General features: G+C 34.5%; 1 protein-coding gene across 2 annotated transcripts in view; it reads right to left on the bottom strand.

The window, feature by feature from the left end:
* The window catches only part of ADK (adenosine kinase), a 448,784-nt gene that overhangs the window by 373,953 nt on the left and 55,489 nt on the right, over positions 1–19,342 (bottom strand). For both annotated transcript variants that reach the window (XM_006090233.2, XM_023755075.1), the window contains one exon: positions 10,913–10,966. In XM_006090233.2, the coding sequence (XP_006090295.1) occupies positions 10,913–10,966 (54 nt within the window). The remainder of the gene's footprint in view (positions 1–10,912; positions 10,967–19,342) is intronic.

Here is a 19,342-nt window from a genome sequence, read left to right on the forward strand (position 1 = left end):
CGCCATCTTTGTCGGGTAAATTTGCATTTTCACTCCTGATTGGCTGGTGAGCGTAGCGAAGGGATGGTCACTACATGTTTCTCCTTTATTATATAGGATAGGTGGATATATATGTATGTATGTATTCAAAAAAGGGGGAGCACACACTTCAGTTGCAGGCTCCTCCCTGGCTGTGCCCTGGTTGGGGCATGTGCAGGAGGCAACCAATCGATGTGTTTCTCTCACATTGATATTGCTCTCCATATTTCCCTCTCTCTTCCACTTTCTCTAAAAATCAATAGAAAAATATCCTCAGGTGAGATTTTTTTTTAAAAATTTAATGTTAAAAAAAAATTCTAATTAACCCAAAATTTCTCCCAGATCCAGACCCCTATAAGAGGGCAGTCACATTGCCGAAACCGGTTTGGCTCAGTGGATAGAGCGTCGGCCTGCGGACTGAAAGGTCCCAGGTTCGATTCCGGTCAAGGGCATGTATCTGGGTTGCGGGCACATCCCCAGTGGGAGATGTGCAGGAGGCAGCTGATCGATGTTTCTCTCTCATCGATGTTTCTGACTCTCTATCTCTCTCCCTTCCTCTCTGTAAAAAATCAATAAAATATATTAAAAAAAAAAAAAAAAAAAGAGGGCAGTCACAGACATTATTCCAAATTTATCACCAACACTAGAAGGCTGCTAGAATTAGAGGCACTTATATATAATCCACCCAAATGTTGGAGAAAAACAATGCCTTTTGTTCTCTGCTAAAAAAAAAAAACACAAAAAATTTAAGTTGGTAATATTTAAGGAATAATGAAAGAGGCAATGAATTATAACTTAGGAGTCTAGCTGATTTTCTTAAAGGAATCTGCTGTGAAATTTTATTATATTTATGAAGAGATAACTTAGATATAAAAAAATAAAACTGACCATATGTTTTCACCATATGTAAAATCTAAATAACAATGTAAATGAACAAACTTAACAGACTCATAGTTAACTTATTTTGAAATTATTTAAAATTTACAAAGATATTGTAAGAATTGTACAAATAATCCCTATATACTCTTCACCTAAATTTACTTAATAGTTAGCATTATAATACAAGTTGACTTATCTCTCTCATTATACATATACTAGAGACCTGGTGCACAAAATTCGTACACTCGGGGGATCCCTCAGCCCGGCTTGCGCCCTCTCGTAGTCCAGGAGCCATCAGTCAGCCATTCTTAGCGCTGCCACGGAGGCAGGGGAGGCTCCCGCCAACACCACTGTGCTCGCCAGCCGTGAGCAGCGCTCCCCTTGTGGGAGCACATTGACCATCAGGGGGCAGCTCCTGCGCTGAGCATCTGCCCCCTGGTGATCAATGTGCATCATAGCGACCAGTTGTTCTACTGTTCGGTCAATTTGCATATTAGCTTTTTATTATATAGGATACTATTTATTATTACACTTAGTTATTGCTGAACCATTTGAGTATGTTGCAGACATTAACACCACTTACCTCCAAATACCTGAGTGTTATTTCCTAAAAATAAGACCACTTCATGACCACAGTACATTTATCAATTCAGGATATTTAACATTGCATCAATACTATTACCTAATGTATAGTCCATATTCAATTTTGCCAGAAACATCCTTCATAATACACCCCTCCCCTCAGGATTACATTTACCTGTTATTTTCCTTGGTTTCTCTTAACCTGGAAAAAATTCTGTCTTTATATTTCACAGCAGTGACTCTTTTAAAGAGTACAGGCCAGCTGTTTCATTGAATTTGGGTTTTTCTGATTTTCCCTAACAATCAGACCCATGCTTTTTTTTTTTTTGTAGGAATACCACACATGATAGTCTGTCCTTTATCAGAAAGCACATGATGTCAATTTGTATTTGAGAAATTTTAAGTGGCAAACATGTTTTTATTTTTATACTTTTATAATTAAGTAAATGTTTAAAATTCATTATTAAGATGAGGCTAATTTTTAAGTTAACATAAAGAAAACTTTAAATAAATAACAAAGAAAGTATTAACACTGGAAAGTACTACTATCCATATGACACATAGGTTAAACCAAATTCAAAATGACATGGAATTAAGTAGCCAATAACAATGTAAAGGAAGTCCACTCCAGATTTCTTCTGAGACTAATGGAAGATGAGCTAGTTATCCTTAAAGATTGTGAAAAGATAACTGATTAAAAGATAAAAACTATAAAAACTCCCAACAAAATACTTATGCATTGATACAAACATTTTACTGATACAGGAAAACAATATTACTATTTCAAGAGGATAATATTGGTTGTAAAAATAACAAAGGATGGATTTGTTATATTAATAAAACTGTTTCAATCACATTCTTTCAAATAATTCTCATGTATCAAAGTTAACAAATATAAAAAGACTAAGAGTCATCCTTATTCTTCCTGTCACCATAATGCATGCCAGTGCTTATGTAAACTATATCATACTTTAACAGAATAATAGATGTTTAGTATTAACAAAGGAATTAAAGATAATTATCCTACAAAATTGTTTAAAAGCTTATTCATGCATGATCCTAGTTCTTGACTATCCTCATTATTATGTTATGTACATGGTCCCTAGTTTTATGGTTGACATGAGCTTGCCCATGTTTCTAAATTCCATCTAAGAAGCCTTATCACATTTTCTCTGCCTTCATTCTAGTAGGGAAAACATCTTTGAAGAGCTAATTATACAAATTTAATATTTAAATATAAAATAGTTTGAGAAAGAACAGAGATAAAGTAATGGTAAAAGAAGTAACCATCCACACTCCTGCAAAAGGATATTTTTCCCCGAAATTTTCCATCAGGCTTTTTTCCATTTCCTGTGGTCTTACCCAACACAGACTTACAGACCTAGAAATCACAAGTCTCTCTGATATTCCCAAATAAAGCATTAAAGTAGTAGGAATGTTTGAAGAAAGTAGTCTAACTTCATATATGCTATTAAAATTTAGTATATACAAAGTGAAACACTTTTATAGAGATAATATTTTCACAAGAAAAACACTAGGAAGTGATTAAGACATAAAAGTAAAATTTAAAAGAAAATTTTAAAATCTATTCTAGATAATGTTTCAATCACTTTGCTAAATAACTGAAAAAGTCGGGTTGCAATCTTAATGAAGTTCTACAGAGGGAGCTAGCACCATAAAGAATAAATTTTTAACACAGAACTTCAAGAAAAGACCTAGCCTGTTGGAAATACTGGATTCATCAACGTGAGCTCAGAGTATCCTCTAAGATTTTACCTTAGCCATCAAAAACACAGTATTACCTACAAACTAGGGCACAGTTCTAGTAAACCATATTAAAGCTTATAAAATGTCATATCCATCATAAATACCTTCAAACACTTGTGAGGTAGGTATATTTGTTTTAAATAATATCATTCCTCCAAAAATGTAAAAAATATTCTTTCCAAAGTCATTGAACTTAGTCTAAGTAAAAAGCAACAAAAAAGATCTAAAATCAAATCACAGTCTATCCTTTTCTACTATACAACAAGTTAGAGCCCTTTCCAACCCTCAATTTTTCTATAAAATGGGAGTATATATGTACCTCAAAAGGTTGCTGTGAAAATTAAATTAGAGCATGAAAGTAATTAAAATAATGTTCTCTTCTCTTGTTCTTTAATACATAAGTGTTATTTAATTGTTCAATACTTTCCAAAAAGAAATCAATAATTATATTCAGTAGAGAAAGTATTTTCAAGGATTAGATTAGTTGCTAATAGATACTAAAATTTTCCCCAAACTCCCAAATCCAGATAATCCTCCAAAAGTCTAATTCAATCTTTAAGGGGATATGAACAGTGTTAGCATACCCTTACTTTATTTTTCAGTTAGATATCTGTCATAGTTTCAGTCTCCAAATATTCCTGTTTGTTTTAGAACCAGGAGAAAAATAGGTCAACATACCAGCAGTTTCTGTTCTCTCCGTTCCATACTGATCCCACTGAGTATTCACCCCATAGATATCACATAGTGAAATACTGTCAAGTAAATTGTTCACTGCAAAAAAATCAATGAACTACACATGGACTGCAAAGCTCTGAATAAAGTTCCAGGTAACACCTTACCCTTCCCACTCCCCGACAAAATCAAAGAGGGAGAGAGCAAATAAGACCAATATCCTTTTTTGTTTCTAAAGAATTTTATGCTAGAAACTCAAACTATACCCACATGGATTAATGAGTTAACTAAAAGAAAAACAGCTAATTAAATAAATCATTTGCTAAATGGATAATAAAATAGCAAAGCACTAATGTAATCTCACAATGATATTTGAAAGACATCTTCTCCAAGAGCAGAAGCCAGTTCAAGAGGTTTTTATAAACATCATCGTACTCACACCTATATCACAACAAATCTTTGCATGATTCTTTATAGTTCAAAACTTTTTCATATATATAATTTCATCTAATCTTTCCCTAATGAAATAAAATAGAAGTATCACCATTTTACAAATAAGGATATTAAATTCAGATTAAGTGATTAAACTAAACCATATAGTTAGATACTGTGTTACATTTCCCAGAATTTCCTTCCCTGTATGGTTTCAGGTTAGGATTAGCCACAGGAGAAAGTTGTATACAATTTGTGAGTTGCAAGTAAAGCAGCTGCCATTTCACTACAAAGGTAGTTAACTGTCAAAGGTAGTAAAAGACAGACAAAAAGGGATGGGCAGTTTGTCCTACTTATCCCACTCTACCTCCAGCTCACCTTTCCAATCAGGCCCAGGCCTATCACCAGATTGTCAATGAAAACCCAATACAGGTGGTAACTGCAAAGAGCCAACAACCCACCCACCCACTTCACAGTTCCTGCAGACATGCATAGCTGCTTCTTAAAAGCTCCAATTCATTCACCTACACCAGAAGTGGTTAGTGAGTTTTCTCTGACCCTTTTTGGGCCTTTACTTCTCTAGTTTTTCCCACAATTGAAAAAGGTTTAATTCCTATAATAAATTCCTTATTTCTTAAAACTCATAGCGGAATTGAATCCTAACAGATACATCAAGGTTATAGTCCGTGGCAAAACTCATACATAAACTAAGTTTTTTCTAATGCTAAGACAAGGCACCACAAATTTCTTCAAAGGGTTTTAAGATTCACCACTAATGACAAATATTTTTCATTCACCTATCATGTATACATGAATATAAGACCTAGTTGAATCCTAAAATTATCTCTTGTAATGAGTTCTTGTCCTTTATGACAGGGTTAATACTTTTCTTTTAAACAATAAAATATTGAAGCAAACCTTTCAGAAGATTTATCATCCAGGTATAACCGATTAAAAAAAAACTATGAAATCCTAGAATTTTCAAGTGAGAGGACAGTCAAAAGTTCAACAAAAAGGACGAATTCTGGTTACTTGAGAACCATTTATGGAATATGTATAAAAGCCTGAAATGAATTCAATCAATGCTAGTTTGGAATTCTCACAGTACTCACATAATGGTATTTGTAAAAAAGAAGCAAAGAAATCAAACACAAATTTAGTTCTTATTCCTGGAGGCACAGTCTCACTAGCAAAAATGGTAATTATTATTATACAAAGCTTTATAAAGATTAATTTTAAAAGCAATATAAAGGCTACCTTACAAAGATCAGAGTAAGATCAGACTATATATAAAAATCAATTTAAAAAAGTTTCTCATATAAAAGGCATTTGTAGCTTAAGATTAAATTTCCAAAGAAAACATCATACATGTAGTCAAACAACTTAGATTAAAAAAAACTGTTGTGTTCTAGAAAAAAGGGTTCTAATGGTCAAAGATGTCGATGATAAAGAGTCTGAATGCTCAAGAAAATGAGAGTAAAAAAGAAAAAAGTATTTTTAAAAAATCACTGCATATTTAGGGAACGGCTAGTATAACAGTAAAAGCACTAAAATGGGAATCAGGAAACTTGAGTTCTGGTCCAGCACTTGTCATTAAAGTGCAACCTATACAAGTCACTTTATTACTGTGAATTTCACTCAATTTCATTATAAATTACAGATATTAGTTCAAAGTTCATTTCTAGATTCAAAGTTCTGTAATTTAAAAGATATGAAAAAGTGGCCTTTAAGAAAGAGACCATAAAAAAATGGTTATGATATTTAGAATACTGTGCCTTATTTAGTTATATTATACATATATATACATATCTGCGTTCGTCGCTGGACCGATATATATATATCTCCAGCGACCGAACGGCAGAAATGACCAGAATGACTGGTCGACTCAGTCACTATGACACGCACTGGTCAGACACTCAACACGGAGCTGTCCCCTGGTGGTCAGTGCACTCCCACAGTCGGAGCACCGCTCACCTGACTGGATGAGCGGCGCTCCCACAGCAGGCCGATCCCCGCTGGACATGCCCCCACCAGTGCATGAACCCGTGCACTGGACCTCTAGCTGAAAAATAATAACCATTTAACCTTGCTGGTACTAGGTGTTCTTTATTTCAATTCTGACTTTCTGCTTGCCAGATTGTTTTCCCCTTTTTTGATTAAGCAAATACATTTTACCATCAACAAAATCTATTAGCTTTACAAGCAATCAGTCCTTATATTATTCTTATAAAACAATCTTGAGGTTTTCAAAGAACTGCTAAGTAACAAAATTAATAATAATGGATATAAGAGCATATCAGATGTTACTCAAACCAAACTTAACATAGTCTCAAACATATTCTCTTAACATATTCTCAAACACGTCACTTAAATACTTGTAAATCTCCCCTGCTAGTTTAAAAATTGGGCACTGTTCCCTAAAAAATTATAATTCTTTTACACTGAACCAAAGATTAAGGTCTAACAGTGTCCTTTCTAATACTCAGGATTCATTCCCCTGGCATAACTCATTTATTTTCTCCCATTTTGTAATAATCATAAATTGACCCCAAAATTTTGAAATGTAATATCATTACGTCAAGACAAAATTTTAAACCTTAAAGGGGTAATTCTGAAAAAAATAATTACTTTTTGACATTTAAAAAAAGCTAATTTATTCACCTGGCCAGCGTGGCTCAGCAGTTGAGCATCGACCTATGAACCAGGTCATGGTTTGAGTCCCAGTCGGGGGACATGCCCAGGTTGTGGGCTCAATCCCCAGTGTGGGATGTGTGGGAAGCAGCCAATAAATGGTTCTCTCTTATATTGATGTTTCTATCTCTCTCCTTCTCCCTTCCACTCTAAAATCAATATATATACATATATATATATTTTTTTTTAAAGAGAATTCATTCTAGATCTGAAGAGAAAATATACCTCATATCTACAATAGTGCACACTGCTTATAAAAATTCATTCTTTATCTTGGCAGCTATCTTAAAAAGTCAGGTAAATAAACATGAATCTTTTTTAAAGAGGCCTTCCCCATGCCTTATACAGTACAGCAAACCAAAAAAAAAAAAAAATCCTCAGCTATCAAGTTACTCAGCCTGTGTTAAGTGGCAGGGATACTTCTGAATTTATTTATATTACCTTTGGTATTTGTCCCTAACTCCAGCCAACTTTTAACTTTCCTTATCTTAATCTTCATTCAAGGTAATATACAATTTAGCTATTCATAAAACAAACAGAAATTTATGGAAACAAAATGGTTCCATAACTGTAGATATGTCCAATAGGAAGACCCCACAATTACAAAATCTTCAATTATGAAAATTTTTAAATGTGAAGCAATATTAAATTGGAGAGTTAGTCTCCATTTATAAATGAAGTCAGTATCTTTTCTTTAAATAGCGCCTAGCACACTGACTGGTAACTGGGTAGAAAATATTTATTGAATGAAAAGTGATGTTTTACTAATTTATTTTAAATTACTCCATTCAAAAACTAAAACTCTAATAGACTGAGAAAATCTATAGAAGACTAATGAAATTAGTTGATTACTGGACCACATATAGAGCAAAGTATAAATTACATAGTTTCATACTAATCCCACCACAAATTTAATTGTTTAGCTTTCCGTACTTAAAATCACCCCGGAATCATCAGTATGTAGATTAGAAAACAAGAACCTGAGAAAAACCTTCCTGCTTACAGAGACAACTGACACTGTCGTTACTGTCCAGCCCTGTCCCACCCAGGACGTGAATCATCCCTTGGCCCAATGTATACAAACTGCAGCTCTACCCACCCGTTAGTAGCTCTCTGGGTTACCAGACCCACTGTCATGGTATCACAATGCTTGTGTTCAAGTAGACCTTATAGTAGACTACTGTTATGTCACAATGCCATCTGTCTGCCCCAGACAAATAACAAGTATGTTTGTAAAGCAAGGGTGACTAAGGGTATGTGGAATCTGAATCACCATGTTTCAGAAACTAAGAATATTTTAAATAAAAACACAGTATTTAATATATTAAGTATTATCAAGACAATCGGAGTTACTGTAGTCTTATTGATACACACAGAATTAAGGTACATTTTCAAAAGGCAGCTAATGTGATGGTGTCACTGCATTTTTTGCAATATCATGATGAATCAAGACTGTCTTGAACAGATTAACATTTAGAAGCAATAATGTTTTATGAAAATAAAGCATGGAATTAGTAACTGGAGAATTAAATTTTATTTATATGGACATCTTATGGTATTTTAAAAAGCTTAGTCTTGAGCACAAAGAGAACTTGGCTATTTTAATTGTAAGGACACAATGAGATTATTTATAAGTAGCTCTTATGAAGACCTAGTGTTTCAGTGGCAGGCATATTCAACTGAGAGTTTTCTTTAGTGTAGAGATCAAAAATTACAAGGCAGAGAGCCAGCAGCCACAAGAACAAAGATAATCAACTAATGCCAAATCAATTAAGTCATAATACTAACAAGTATAAGAACCTTGCTATGTAATTACTAGTTATTAAGAAGGAAGACTTCACCCGGCCAGTATGGCTCAATGGTTAAGCATCAGCCCAGGCACCAATAAGTCACCAGTTTGATTCCTGGTCAGGGTACATGCCTGGGTTTTGGCTCCATCCCCAGTAGAGGGAGTGCAATTCATAAAACAAACAGTTTCTCTCTCATGATGTTTCTCTCTCTCTCTCTCTCTCTCTCTCTCTCTCATATATTATATATATATTTATTAAAATTGTGGCCCTGGCCAGGTGGCTCAGTTGATTGGAGTATCAGCCATACACCAAACAGTTGCAGGTCAGATTCCTGGTCAAGGTCCATACCTAAGTTGCAGGTTCAATCCCTGCTCAGGGCACTTATGGGAGGCAAGTGATCCATGTTTCTCTTTCTCTCTCTCCCTCTTATTATAAAATCAATTTTTTAAAAACCATATATCCTCGGGTAAGGATTAAAAAAATAATAAATAAAACTGTGCTCTTTCAACCTTTAGACATACATTATATTTGCTTATTTAGTTCACCATTATGACTATAAAGTTGAAAAAGTTCATCTTATAATAGATAAATATATTAAATTAACACTTTAAATTTAGTGAATTTAGAATTTATTTCATTGTTATTTTTTCCAGTCATAGAAATAGAAATTCCAGATAAACAATTCATAAGTTTTATATGTCCTGCCATTCTGAGTTATATGACAAAATCTCCTGCTGTCCAGCCCCGTCCCACCCAGGACGTGAATCATCCCTTGGCCCAATGTACCCAAGCTGCAGATCTACACACCCGTTAGTCACTTAGTAGCTCTCTGGGTTACCAGACCCACTGTCACGGTATCACAATGCTTGTGTTCAAGTAAACCTTATAGTAGCCTACTGTTATGTCACAATGCCTACGTCATTCACCTCACATCATCTCATCATGTAAGCATTGTATTATCTCACATCATCATCATTAGAAGGGTGAGTATAGTACAATGAGATAGAAAGAAAGAGACCACATTCACATAACTTTTATTATAGTATGTTGTCATAATTATTCTATTTTATTAGTTTTTATTTTTAACCTATTGTGTATAATTTATAAATTAAACTTCACCGTGTGTGTGTGTGTGTGTGTGTGTGTGTGTATGAAAAAAAAACATAATATGTATAGCATTTGGTACTATCTGTGATTTCAGGCATCCACTGCAGGTCTAGTAATGTATCCCCCATGGAAAAGGTAGGATTACAGTATTATCAAGTGTGGCTCAATCTGGAGTTAGCCTGTAATTCCTCAAATTCTTAATTCTATAGTATTATTTGACAGGAGGTAGCTGCATAACAAGATTATCAAAATTTTCTTACAGCACTGGGGGAGGGAGGGTGGGGTTGCCAAGCTAGAAAATTGAAACATACAAAATATTTTTAGTTTCCCTCTCAGACAGTCTAATGATACTAAAAAGGTTAAGGTAAGGTGAATTTAAAGAACTCCCAAATTAGTAATTCTTAATTAAAAACTTCACAGTTCCTGTGAGATAGTAATTTTTAAAATACCACTGTAGGACAGCAAAATAGGGATGGAAAATCCCAGAATCACATATAAAGTTGTTTTTATCTGAAAGACAGAACCCTAAGAACATTAAATCTTTAAAAAGAAATTTTATTCACATTTTAAACCTTTTAAGATGCTTTACCTATGCTAAATAAGGACTAGGCATTTTTTCATAAGGCAACAAAAGAAAAAAATATATATTTCTCTATCATAAGCATGAGGAGGGGAAGTCAATTAAGTAAGAGCCAAAAATTAACAGTGACAATTTAATATTTTATCTAGAGAAAGAAAATGAAATGACATATTTCCCAATTATGGAATACAATACTACATATTTTAATGTACATACAGGAACAATTATTTCCTGTGAATCTTATGTAGTATAAATATCCTAATCCTATGAGGATTAAAGTCATGGTGTTAATTATTTCTTTATAGTTCATATAATTTTAAAGATCAGATTATTTATATACATCTACTCCATTGACAGGGTCAACTATGTACAATCTCGAGTTTAATGCACTTACAGTTCCTTGTGCTTGTCTTCAGCCAAGATTTGGTCATTTGCTTTAAGAGAATACCTGTAACATAGAACAAAAATATAGTGGTCATATAAACATTCAAGACGTTTGACTAATAGACATCTAATTATAGTACCAATAGTTGACACCTATCAAAAAAGTACTATCACACTGTTATAGATCTCTGTCTTAATCTGTAAAACATAAAAAATGCCCAAGTTCTTTGCTGTTCAATTAGTCACGTCCACACATACCACAAGAATTGAAGAGATCAACTTGACCATGCTTTGACAACACACGATATCTTCAATATTCTTCTGTAGTGAATCATCTATAATGTTACTGATCTAGCAGGTCAAATTCAAGAAGCCACTACAATGGTAAGTATTTAAGAGTTCATTAAAAATATGCAGTTACTTGCCCTGGCTAGTGTGGTTCTGTTGGTTGAACATCGTCTCATGCACCAGGAGGCTGCTGGTTCAATTCCTTGTCAGGGCACATGCCCAGCGTGTGAGCTCAATCCCCTGTAGGGGGTGTGCAGGAGGCAGCTATCAATGTTTCTCTCTCTCTCTCTCTCTCTCTCTCTCTCTCTCTCTCTCTCTCTTCTTTCCTCTCTCTTATTTTTAAATATGCAGTTATTCATTCATTAAACACATAGTAACATCTACTGTATGCCAGACTATGTACTAGATAGTGTGACACAGGAGAAAAAGTAAGTTTTGAAGTTTCTGATTGAACCATTTACTGCCTTAAAGCAATTATTTTGCCCCTTTACGTCTCAATTCCTTATCTATAAACTAGAGGCCCAATGCACAAAATTCGTGCAAGAGTAGGCCCTCCCTACCCCAGCTGACGGCACCGGCTTCCCTCTGGCACCCTGGACCCTGGCTCCCCTCCAACTGTTGGCAGGCACCCAGAACCGGGCTCCCCTCCGGCCGCTGGCAGGCACCTGAGACCCGGGCTTCCCTCACAGCCCCGGCTTCATCAGGAAGGTCGTCCGGAAGGACGCCCAGTCTAATTAGAATATTATGCTTTTATTATTATAGATTAGAAGTTGCTATAAATATTAGAACAGGAATCTTGCAAAGTACTGCTGAAGGTAACAGAATTTCTAAGAAGTACGCTACTGAAATAGGTTCAAAAACAATGGACAGCAATTCCCAGGTTCTGAATTTCCACTTGTATTCCATCCTTTCCTAAAACTAATCTACCTGACAATGGATCAGAGGTCCAAGTGGAGTGACCATGTAGACTCTCCTTTCTTGCCTCCCCTTTCACAAGTGCTTTTACCAACTAAATAAAAAGAATATCATATCACCCACCCTGAATAGATCTATATTGCACTGCATAGCATGTAAAAATCTCTGAAGTACTAAACTAGGAATGATTCATACTTTGTCCACAAAGCCTTCTTTAATACCACAAACTGACTACAAAGTTCCTGTTTTATACATTATTTCTATAAAAAATGAAGCCAGAAATTATAAATGGGGAACTGTGATAGTGTGTTCTATTTGCAGACACATAATGGAATGGGGCAGAAGTTGGTTGCAATTTTATTTAAACAGTTTCTCTCTTTCATCCCATATTCATCACCAGAGAATGTATTACTTTTCAGAAAGAGTCCTGTTAAACAACTGTGAGACAGTTTCCAATAAGAAACAGGAAAGACAAGTGTCACCTTATTTCTTCTAGGAAACAAACTTTAAAAAAAAAAAAAAAGGCTCCTTGCTCTTCCATTTATCTATCGAGGATTAAATATCAAAGATGGTTGTCACAGAAACAGAATCAAGCCATTAATTTGAACTGAAAAATGAGGCCAGACCTTTTCTATCATGAAAATAAATCTGATTGGTTTGACAATGAAGAACAATTTTGCCAAAAAGGTTCCAAGGCCTTAAACTGAATGAATAGCTTTAATTAAAACAAATTTAAGGTACTTGATAAAAAACATTTTATCCAAAAAAGAATCCTTTTGTCAAAGGCATATTGAAATGAACAATATTTAACTTTTACCATCACCTCCTGAACTGTTAAGGTCAGCATACAACTATAAGAAAAAACCAATAGACATAATTACTAGTTATTTTAAAAGCCTTAATAAAGCCAATTTTGGTACACTTCCCAGAACTGCATGTCTCTAATGACTCTAATAAATGACCAAGTCAGGTGGTTTCTAATTCTTTGCTTCCAACCTCTAATCTATAATAATAAAAGCATAATATTCTAATTAGACTGGACGTCCTTCCGGACGACCTTCCTGATGAAGCCGGGGCTGTGAGGGAAGCCCGGGTCCCAGGTGCCTGCCAGCGGCCGGAGGGGAGCCCAGGTTCTGGGTGCCTGCCGACGGTTGGAGGGGAGCCAGGGTCCAGGGTGCCAGAGGGGAGCCGGTGCCGGCAGCTGGGGGAGGGAGGGCCTACTTTGCTTCCAACAAAATTGAAGATGAACCTAATCAAATTACCAGCTGACAAATAAAAGTAATTTTTATGATAGAGTTCAAATAATTGAGTGATAAAGCTGAAACAAAAATCTGTCTATTACCCTCCAATTAATTATATCAACTTTTTCTCAGCACTTATACCTCTAAATGGAAAAAGGGAAATAAAATGATGCTGAACATTGTCTTATTGCAGTAATGTGTACTATTTATCCACAAAAGGTTAACTAAAAATAATTAAAGATTAGCTTCACCCATGTCATCAAAAGACGCATTTCCAATAACTTCATTTTCTTCTGTTTCATAATTACTTAACAACATTTTAATACATTTATGTTGTTTTACTAACTACATGCTAATTATAATTGAATGACTAGGAGATATTTTTTAAATTCAATCTACATACCTATTTTTAGTGAAGAGCCATGGCAGGGTGATCAATATGCATAAAGGCTTTAATGCATAAAATATATTACTTTCATAATACACTACATGCAAAATATAATTCCTACATAAAAATACATTACATAAGGATAAAATCTGGTGAGGAAAAGCATAACATAAATACAAAGTTCAACAGAAAAAATATAAAATTTTAAATGTTAAAGAAGAGTTTTATTTAACACAGTGCAATATACAGATATTATATCATAGAAATCTACACTTGAAACCTATATGATCCTATTAACCAATGTCACCCCAATAATTTAAGCAAGGTTTTGTTAAACTTTAAAAAAAAGAAAGCTTATTCATGTATTTTTGGAAATGGATGATGATAGGTATCACACCACTATGTTATTTAGAGTCCACTAAAAGAGCGATTTGTCAGTTTTATTTAACATTACAATAAAAAGTCATAATTATTAACTTAATGAGTGAGAAAGTACTTCTTTATCAAAATATTTTTATGTAATACAACAGGAATTCGATCAATATTTCTTTCTTTCTTTAGCTGGCTAGTGAGAAATAGCAAACATGTCTGGCTTAAAGGCCTCACAATTCAGTAAGCAAATCAAAATAAAATAACTGTTCGCAGTGTGATTAAGTTTTCCAAAAAAACTGAAGTATATATTGTTCATACAAAAGAGGAAGTAATAAGTCAGTCAAGAAAAGGATATCTTTTATCTGTTCCCCAACTTCCCCTTCCCCCATAATATCTCCCTTTGTTGCTCCTTCCCCATAAACAGCCTTCCAATTTAAAGTTTCAGGATAAGAAGTTGAAGGGAATAGTGAAGGAGGCTGAACAAAGGGTCCACAGAGGGAAGAAGCAGGCAAGGATAGCCTGATTTTGATCAAATTACCAAAAGGAAGATTTTATTCTCCTAATTCACACAGTACACCTCCAAGTCCTCAACAGTGAATTTCCAAGATACATTTTGAACTATTCTCTAGGCAAATTAGCTCTCTAACCTCAAACAAGCAGTCACTCTTCCTATAGTATTTCTTTCTCTGATCTGATTTCCCCCTACCCCAAACCAGGTAACCTTCCATCAGATCTCAATTACCTTTATTCTTCTTCATCTTTGCTAGGTTTTTCTCAATTTTATTTTCCTTATCTCTACCTTGACTCTTGCCCACATAGAAATCTAGCCTGTATATAAAATGGCAAGGTCTGAGGACACAGTACTCAAGACTGTTCTCACTTCTAACACCAGCTGCAAGTTCAGGTGGTTCCCAAAACCACCCTCGGGTTCAATAATTCACTGGAAGGGCTCACAGAACTCACTGAAAGCTATTAGACTCATGGTTACAGGTTACAAGGAAAGGATACAAATCAAAATCAGCCAAGGGAAGAGACTCATACAGGGAGGGCCGTGTGTGGGACGGTTCCAAATACAAAACTTCCAGGATGCATGACTCTCTTGGCATCAACATGGCATACTGTCGATATGTGATAATATGGCACTGCCAACCAGGGAAGCTCACTGCACTTCAGCCAGTGTCCAGAGTTTTTATTGGAGCTTCATTACCTAAGCATGGTTAATCAACTGATTGCCCAAGTGGTTTAACTAGGTCGCCAGGTGGATTGCTACCATATCACCCAAAGCCTCACCCCAATTCACATAACTGGTCACACTACTGGGTGTGGCCAACCCCTATCCTAAACAAAAAGATGCTTCTACATGGACGATATAGATACCTCCCAGAAGCCCAAAGCAAAGGCAAGATCTTTCTTTGGGCAAGGCCAAATTCTTTACACATGCCTATGTGTATGTTTGTTTGTTCTATATTGCTGCCTTAAAGAATAATATTCTAATTTTTAAAATGGAATATTGATTTAGTTTGAAAATCAGAAAAAAGGCACTATTGGAGAGAGGTGATTTATTCTTCCAGGCAATTTAAATACCTTTCCAAAGTTCATACAAATAAACTCCATATTTACAGATGGTTATTTGTAAGGGAATAAAAACTTGATCAAACACCTTTAAAAATGTACACCAGAAATAGTTCACACTTACAATTGTAAAGTTATGCTATAAACTAAAACAACTGCTTAAAGTTCATTTTGAAAGTAGGTAGACTATAAATTATAATTACAAATGTAAAGGTAAATATACCATCAGGACCATAATCCTTACTAATGAAATGGAGCTGTTTTTCATTGAAACATACAGTTAAATGTTTAAATGTGGGTTTATAATTATACATAGTTTTCATTTTCATTTAGTATGTCCTATTATACCAACCTTACTGCTGGTTCGCAGAACAGAATATATAGAGCCTTTTGAACCCCTTTATCACTTTAACTTACTCTCTGATCATTCGATGTTTTATATTCATAAACTTCAAAGAGAAAATTAAACTTAGTAGAAAGTAGAAAGGTATACCTCAATTTTCTATCATGTCTTTCCCAGAATGATACAGAGCATACCCTATTTTTAAGTTGGGCTTTGTTTCCTAAATACATGATTAGATAGATGTTCTGCTTTTATATCCATTTCTTTGATTCAAACATGAGCATAGTCCCTAAAAAAAAAAACCAGAGACAGCAAAAAGGGATAGTGGTAGTTCTTAAACTTTTTTCTGTCTGAATTTACCAGAAGGAAAACACATACACTCCCATCAGCTCATCTGGATATAATTTTCACTTACATTTATCAATGAACATGTAAGCCTTCAACAAAGAGTAGTTCAAAACTTTTCTTATATAAAAACTTAAAATAAATTTAATTTAAATACGTTATTGAATAAATATTGACAGCAACAGGTGACAAGTTATGTAGGAAGAAGAGGAGAGAGAAGGAAGTGGGGGAAGAGAGAGGAGAAGAGAGGAGAGGACAAAGAGGAGTACTTTCCTTAACCCTGCCTGGGCTGTTTAGAGAAGACATGCTTAAAGCAAAAAAGAATAAAATCCAGTAATGGCATTCCCACCACAGGCAATGGGAAAATGCTATTGTCATTTAGGTTTGCAATTTAATATTAGAAAACAAATATAAAATGTATTAATACATTATAGATAACTATTATGATATGCTAGAACATTAGTAGTACAATAAAATAAAGTTTGGGCCTTTTATAAGAAACTGAAACAAACACTAGTTATTCAAACGTGGTTTTTTCCTGGAGATTAATGTAACAGAATTTCAGGCTGGAGGTCCTTATGAGATTATAAAGTCCAGAAACAGCCCAGTCATAATTGAAATGCCCTACCCAATGTCACACAGGTAGTTAATGCAAAGCTAGAACTTGCTATACAATAGGGTAAAAAAAATTATTCCATAAATACCTGCAATTAAGATTGCCTTCAGAGAATTAAACAAAAATTCCTAGAAATCTACAAACATTAACACGTAGTCCCAAGAATCCTAATAGTGTTCTGCAAAATTGTACAGAATTGGCAGAATCAATTAGGTAGACAGCATATATATAAAATTTTAAACTTGCTTAATTGGCTTTTGTAATTAAAAAATAAAGGTTGATTAAAACATACTAAAGAGGAAGAAAAGGGAGTCCAAAGTGTTAATCACCACAACAATGTTTCAAACAAAAGCTAAAATTTAAGAGGTTTATAAAGAAACAGATTAAGAGTAAACCTCAGGGTTAAAATGAAAATAATAGCAAGGATTATGAAAATAATATCTTAAATTCTCATTAGTAAACTAGATGAGGATTAAAACGCAATTAGAGAAAGCTGGGAATAAAAAGAATTAAACTAGATTTAAACCTAAACAAATAGAATTATACTCCTTGTATTCTTAAATTCTTCTTTCCCTATGCTTTTATTTTTTAAAAGTTGATAATTACTCCAAATGACTAGCCACATATTTTCATTAAAGAAATTTTTTAAAACTTGGTAGGTGTGAGATGTCACTGCTTGGCTCTTGGACCACATCAAGAGAATTAGTACAGTTTATATGACACTTCCCATTTATTTCTAAAAACATTTTAATTGAATTTATTGGAGTGACATTAGTTAACATGATCACAGAGGTTTTAGGTGTGGGTTTCTATGTTACAAAATCTGTATACTGCACCATGTGCCCACCACCCAAAGTCAAATCTTTTCTTGTCACCATATATTAGAACCTCCTTTTCCCCCAACCCCTTTCCTCTGGCAACCACACTGCTGTTTGTGTTCACGAGTTTCTGTTTTATATCCCTCATATGAGTGACATCATATGGTTCTTAGCTTTTTCTGACTGACTTATTTCATTTAGCATAATATTCTCAAGGTCCATCCATGTTGTTGCCAATGGCAGTATTTCATCCTTTCTTATGGCTGAGTAGTATTCTATTGTGTATATGTACATCTTCTTTACCCAGTGCTCTATCGCAGGACACTTGGGTTGTATTCATGGTTGGCTACCATGAATAATGCTGCAATGAACACTGGGTGCATATATCTGCAAATACATGTTTTTGGGTTTTTAGGGTATAAACCCACGAGAGGGATTGCTAGGTCATATGGTAGCTCTATTCTTAATTTTTTCAGGAATTGCCAAACTGTTTTCCATAGTGGTTGTACCTGTCTACATTCCCACCAGCAGTGAATGAGGGTTCCCTTTTCTGCATAACCTCTCCAACACTTGATGTTACTTGTCTTGTTGATAAAAGCCACTCTAACAGGTGTGGGGTGGTATCTTGTAGTTTCCTTTTGCAATTGCAACCAAAAGAATAAATTTAACAAAGAATGTGAAAGAACCTATATATGAAAAATAACAAAGTATTATTAAAAGAGATTGAAAAAGACAACAAAATGGAAAAATATCCCGTATTTGTGGATTGTAAGAATCAACATAATTAAAATGGCCATATTACCCAAAGCAATATGCAGGTTTAATGCAATCCCCATCAAAATCTCAATGAGATTTTTTTTAAAGAAATAGAACTAGAAATTATCAGATTTGTATGGAACCACAAAAGACCCCAAACAGCCAAAGCAATCCTGAGAAAAAAGAATGAAACTGGAGGTATCATGCTACCTGACTTCAAATTTATACTACACAGCTACGATAATCAAACAGCATGGTATTGGCAGAGAAACAGACACACGGTTTAGAATAGAGAGTGCAGATATAAAACCACATGTATATGGGCAGATAATTTTCGACAAAGGATCCAGAAACACACAATGAAGTAAAGATAGTCTCTTCAATAAATGGGGCTGGGAAAACTGGAAAGCCACATGCAAAAGAATGAAACTTGATTACAGTTTGTCCCCAGATACAAAAATTAATTCAAAATGGATCAAAGACCTAAGTATAAAACCCGAAACAAAAAGTCACATAGGAGAAGACACAGGTACCAAACTTATGGATCTTGGTCATAGAGAACATTTTATGAGCTTGACCCCAAAGGCAAGTGAAGTAAAGGCAAAAATAAATGAATGGGACTATATCAAACTAAAAAGCTTCTGCACAGTGAAAGAAACTGACAACAAAACAAAGGCAGCCAACCGAACAGGAGATGATATTTGCAAACAGTAGCTCTAACAAAGGTTTAATATCTGAAATATATCAAGAACACATAAAACTCAATACCAAACAAACAACCAAATC

The sequence above is a fragment of the Myotis lucifugus genome, unplaced genomic scaffold, assembly GCF_000147115.1.
Source record: "Myotis lucifugus unplaced genomic scaffold, Myoluc2.0 scaffold_69, whole genome shotgun sequence".
Classification (NCBI taxonomy): Eukaryota; Metazoa; Chordata; class Mammalia; order Chiroptera; family Vespertilionidae; genus Myotis; species Myotis lucifugus.